This window comes from Merops nubicus, unplaced genomic scaffold (assembly GCF_000691845.1).
Source record: "Merops nubicus isolate BGI_N331 unplaced genomic scaffold, ASM69184v1 scaffold7549, whole genome shotgun sequence".
Taxonomy (NCBI): Eukaryota; Metazoa; Chordata; class Aves; order Coraciiformes; family Meropidae; genus Merops; species Merops nubicus.
This window is the reverse complement of record NW_008630090.1, coordinates 448-4994: the sequence shown is the minus strand read 5'-3', so window position 1 is coordinate 4994 and position 4547 is coordinate 448. Positions and strand designations below refer to the sequence as shown.

Here is a 4547-nt window from a genome sequence, read left to right as displayed (position 1 = left end):
TCAGGACAATAGCTCTCCGGATGCTTGGGATGGGCGTCTGGATGCTTCCTGGCTGGGACCAGCAGCAGGGCTGGCTGTCCCCTCCCCTCCCAGCCCTCTGGCAGCTGGAAGGGGAGGCTGCAGCAGTTCTGGGCTGGTTTTCCTGTGTCGAGGTAAACTGACATAGGAAGCAGCTGCCTGGAGGTTCCCAGCCAGGCTTGGGTTTGCCTGCAAGCCCAGGGCAACCTGCACTGCTCTCCCCAGCCAGTTTGTGGAAGGAGCAGTTGTCTCCAAACCCTTTGCATGCATGGTTTGGTGGCTGGGGACATCTCTGGCAGCAGCTTAGGACTCGGGGCTGGGTTTAAACCCAACCCATGTCCCTTATCATTAGCTTGCAAAGAACTGTCAATATGATGTTCTTCTCCTGAACTTGGCTTATGCCTGGGAGAGGCCAGCAGACTTTTCTCCTTTTGGGAGATGGCAGCAAGGGACTGGAGAAAGAGTCTCCCTGAGCCCCCTTGGAGTTTGCGTTTCATGTGTAGTTTAGCAGTTTTTTGCTGAAATTACTGATATATCAGAGTAATTAGTCCTGGGGGTCCTTGCCCAGCTCTGGGATCCAGCTCTCGTGAAGCAGACAGAGCGACCTGGAGACCCATCACCTCCAACCCACCTTGGGTGCTCCCAGATGCTTCTTCCCCTAGCAGAGCCTTCCAAATACCACACTTATCAGGCTGTAATTTTCGGTAGTAACTTGTTATGGATTTCATCTCCAAGAGCTGCCAGAGCTTAAATCCATGTTGTGCTGCAGCAGACACGTTTGTCCTTCCATGCCTGAAATAACAAGCAGAAGACATTAGTGTCAAGCACTTCCAGCTGATGAAACATTCAGACTCGGATCCAGGGTGAAATATGATGAGGATTTCTTAAATGGAAATAGTTTTTATGCACGTTGTAGGCAGCCTGCTATGTGTTGGGTGGTTTGTGGAGAGAGAAAAGGGCAGATGTTGGAAGATGTGCTCCTGGTGTTGCTCTGGTTAGCTTAGATGAGTTGTTTTAACCTCTCTGTTCGTGATTAAAGGTTTCTTCAATATAATAAAAAGGATTAGGAGTTGTGAAGTGGCAACTTAAGATATTGGCTTCCTTTGTATAATACACGCTTCGTCTTTGGCTGTCGAGTTTTCTTTATGGGTGGAGAGCACCTTCTACAGGAAATGGAGCTAATCCAAGTGAAAAACTTTGCACGTTTATTAGTCCTTTTTTGTGTTAAACAGTTCAAGCATTAGGAGGATTTAACACACTGTTTTAACCCCCAAAGATCAAGTTTCATGATTGCTAGAAGTGTTTATATAACCTCCAGCCATGTTAGAGTGAAATAGAGTTTAAAGAGAAGTGAAACCTCTTACCCAGTCTCTGAATTGAACCCTGAAAAGCATTAAGCAGCACAGCAAAAGCTGAACTACCCAAGATGACACTCCACCATAACTCATTCCTGTTCAAAATAAGGACCAGACTCGGGGTAATCCCCATATGCTTCTTGCACTCAGCAATCTCCTCCTATAAATCGATTAGTCACGGCTATCTTGGTGCAGAAATTGGACATCTTTTTGATTGAATCCAGCTCTCTGAGGTGGGCAAGCGAGTGAGATGGCATCAAAAATGCGCCGAGCCAGCTGAACAGGGGTTTTACAGCTATTAACAACCCAAAAGAAACCATTGCAAGAGCAGTTCAACGTGCTTTTACACGGGGATGCTGCATCTCACCACCCCTGTGGGATCATCTGGATCTTGTTATTTAACCCAAGGTACAAATGCTGCCATTTGGATGCCCTGTAAACAACTTTGTTGACTCTCGTTACAAAACTACACAGCCAGACATCAGATACACCACCATATAGACCAAAAAAAAAGACCTGTTTTCTATGTCAGCTCCTTCTCTGCTTTTCCATGAATCAGTAAAAGCAACTCAACTTCCTGCATCCCTGGTTATAATGGTAAGAGGAAACTGCTTCTTATAGCAGGTTCCTTGTCTTCTTCAGCTCAGCTCCTTATCTGCCCATGCTGATACAGGGACTTGCAAAAGTTGTGTCCAGGGATGACTAGACCTGCTCCGTAGGGCTCTAGGTAGCTCAAAAATGTGAAGGTGCAGGTGAGGAAAACCTTTGCTCCCTCCTTGTGTCATCCAGTCTGGATATACTAATCTATTTTTATTCCTTTGAGCACCTTTGACTGATTTATCTCATTGCTTAAATACTGCATTTGAGTCCTGTGGGGAGAAAAAAAAAAATCTCAGATGTGCTTCTAACTCCTCCACCACGTGCTGCTCCTGCTGTGGCTTCAGCTCAGCAAACCCACAGCTTGGTTGGAATTATTGATGCTCAAAGATGTCTTAGATGAGCTGGCAAATTTTGGCTGGTAGAGGCAGTTGGCAGCAGATTCAAAATTTAGGGTTTTGGTGCCAACTAATGAAATGAAGAGTCCTTGCCACTTTTTGCTCTATTCTAACTCCTCCACCACGTGCTGCTCCTGCTGTGGCTTCAGCTCAGCAAACCCACAGCTTGGTTGGAATTATTGATGCTCAAAGATGTCTTAGATGAGCTGGCAAATTTTGGCTGGTAGAGGCAGTTGGCAGCAGATTCAAAATTTAGGGTTTTGGTGCCAACTAATGAAATGAAGAGTCCTTGCCACTTTTTGCTCTATCCAGAGGATCTGTGTTGTCTGACTCTCTTTTTTCCCTTCTGGCATGGGGCTGAGGTTTGGCAAGGGAGAAAGTGCCCCGGTCCTGGAGGACCGATAAGCTTTGTGTGGCGGCTGCCAAGGGAGGATGTGGAAGTTTCCTTCCAGCACTTTGTTTCTTATTGTGTTGCTACCTCCTGAAATTGCCAAGCACTGTTTTTTTCATATCCGGGAGAGGGGGTTACATCACGGGATATTTAGGAAGAAGTAGTCAGGAATAGCTTCTCCTCTCCTTAGGCTTTGGCTTCAGGATGAGACCCACAGCTCCGTACCAGTGCCTTGGTGGGGTGTGAGGAGAGTCACCACTGACTCATTGTTGATAACCTTCAACGCAGCTTTGATTTGAAAGCTCCTAGTTGCCTACCTGATGTCTGGCTGAATGAAGTGTCTGACGCCAGCTCCATCCCTAAAACTGTTCACCATGAGTCAGGCCAGCCCTTTGGAGACCTTTGTACTTTTAGTGGGCTGCGGGCCGTCTGTCTGTTTCCTGGCTTTTCAACCTCAGCAGAGGTTTGGGTGTTGCACTCAGTGATGATGCAGCGAGAAATGAAATTGTTCTGCGATGCTTTTATGCTGTGTTTTGGGAGGTCTGAGCCTTTTTCCTGTGTTGTACAGAAAGGTGGTAGCAAGCACTTGGCATTTCACAGCTACCAGCATTAAGGGCGGGTGTTCGGTAGCACAGAAAGTGCTCTTTTTGCAGCTTAAAGAAATGTGAATGAGATTTTTGAGCAAAATATCACCCGGTGTGACTAAAGTTGCCTTTTCCACTTGCTCCTCCAGGTGTTTTACGTGTCAGATCTCTTCAAGCCCAAGACAAAGACATGCCTGCCTCCACCACCCATCCGGAAGGAGATCCTTTCACCTGTGGACATCATTGAGCGGAATAACCATCACAATATGGTGTAGACCTTCAAGAAATTGGATGGGTGTTGTATTTTATTTTAATTTTTTTTTTTTTTTGTGGCAAAAAATGACTGCTGACAGCAACTACCTGCTGCTCTCAAATCTCATCAGACAGTAGAATGTAGGGAGAGACTTTCTTGCCCGACCAGTAAAGTCTTACTCTGTGGTCTTTTCAACTTGCGACATTTGGATGAAAGGGGGTGGTGGTCAACTCAGTCAAATGCAACAACAAGAAAGAAAAACAAAAACAACAAAACACAAAAACAGAACAAAGAGAGGTGCCGGAGTTCTGGATGTGCAATTGGTTTGAGTGTTCATGTTGTAGTGAACGCCAAATTGTTCATAGCCTAATGAACACTGAGGGATTTTTGGAAAGCTGGCCATTTTAGGGTTGGTTTTTTTTTTTTTTTCCTCTGAAGATTTCCAATGCCTGCGAGGGGAAAAAAATAGAACCAGCTCACGACTAAATGGTAGAGCACTGTGTATGAGAAACAGCACTGAGTCAAGATCTGGGATCGGTTTGTAAGAGTTGCTTTTTTTCTCTTTTTGAGACCAGTTTCATTTTGCCTCCTCTATTCCATACTGTGACAGTCTAGAAGAAGCTTTCCCAGACAAAAATCTCCGAAGGGTCTCTGTTCACACTACACACCCTTAACAAGCAGCCCTGAGGCTCTCGGGTGAGGCTGAACTCTTGTCCTCCACACAGAGAAGCCACGTTTCTTCCTCTCCCCTCGCTCCCTGGGCCAAGGGTTCATCCTGCCCGAGCCCCCAGGCGTGCGCAGCACCCACAAATGCCCCTTCACGAAAAAAAAAAGAGCATCCTCTTCTTCCTGGCCATCCCTCTCCCCCCCAAAAAAAAATCCCCATGGCTTTTCTATGCGCCCACGGGAGCCGGCGGCTCCGCCGAAGACGCGTTCGCACTATGACCTCGG

At 46.5% G+C, this 4547-nt stretch overlaps 1 protein-coding gene across 1 annotated transcript in view; it reads left to right on the top strand.

Annotated features, from left to right (window-relative positions):
• PPAP2B (phosphatidic acid phosphatase type 2B) overlaps positions 1-3671 on the top strand; it is a gene marked incomplete at its 5' end in the record, with an annotated part of 19846 nt that extends 16175 nt beyond the window's left edge. Inside the window, one exon of the mRNA XM_008947154.1 lies at positions 3493-3671. Within this exon, the coding sequence (XP_008945402.1) occupies positions 3493-3618 (126 nt within the window). The remainder of the gene's footprint in view (positions 1-3492) is intronic.
• Between the last annotated feature and the right edge of the window lie 876 nt (positions 3672-4547).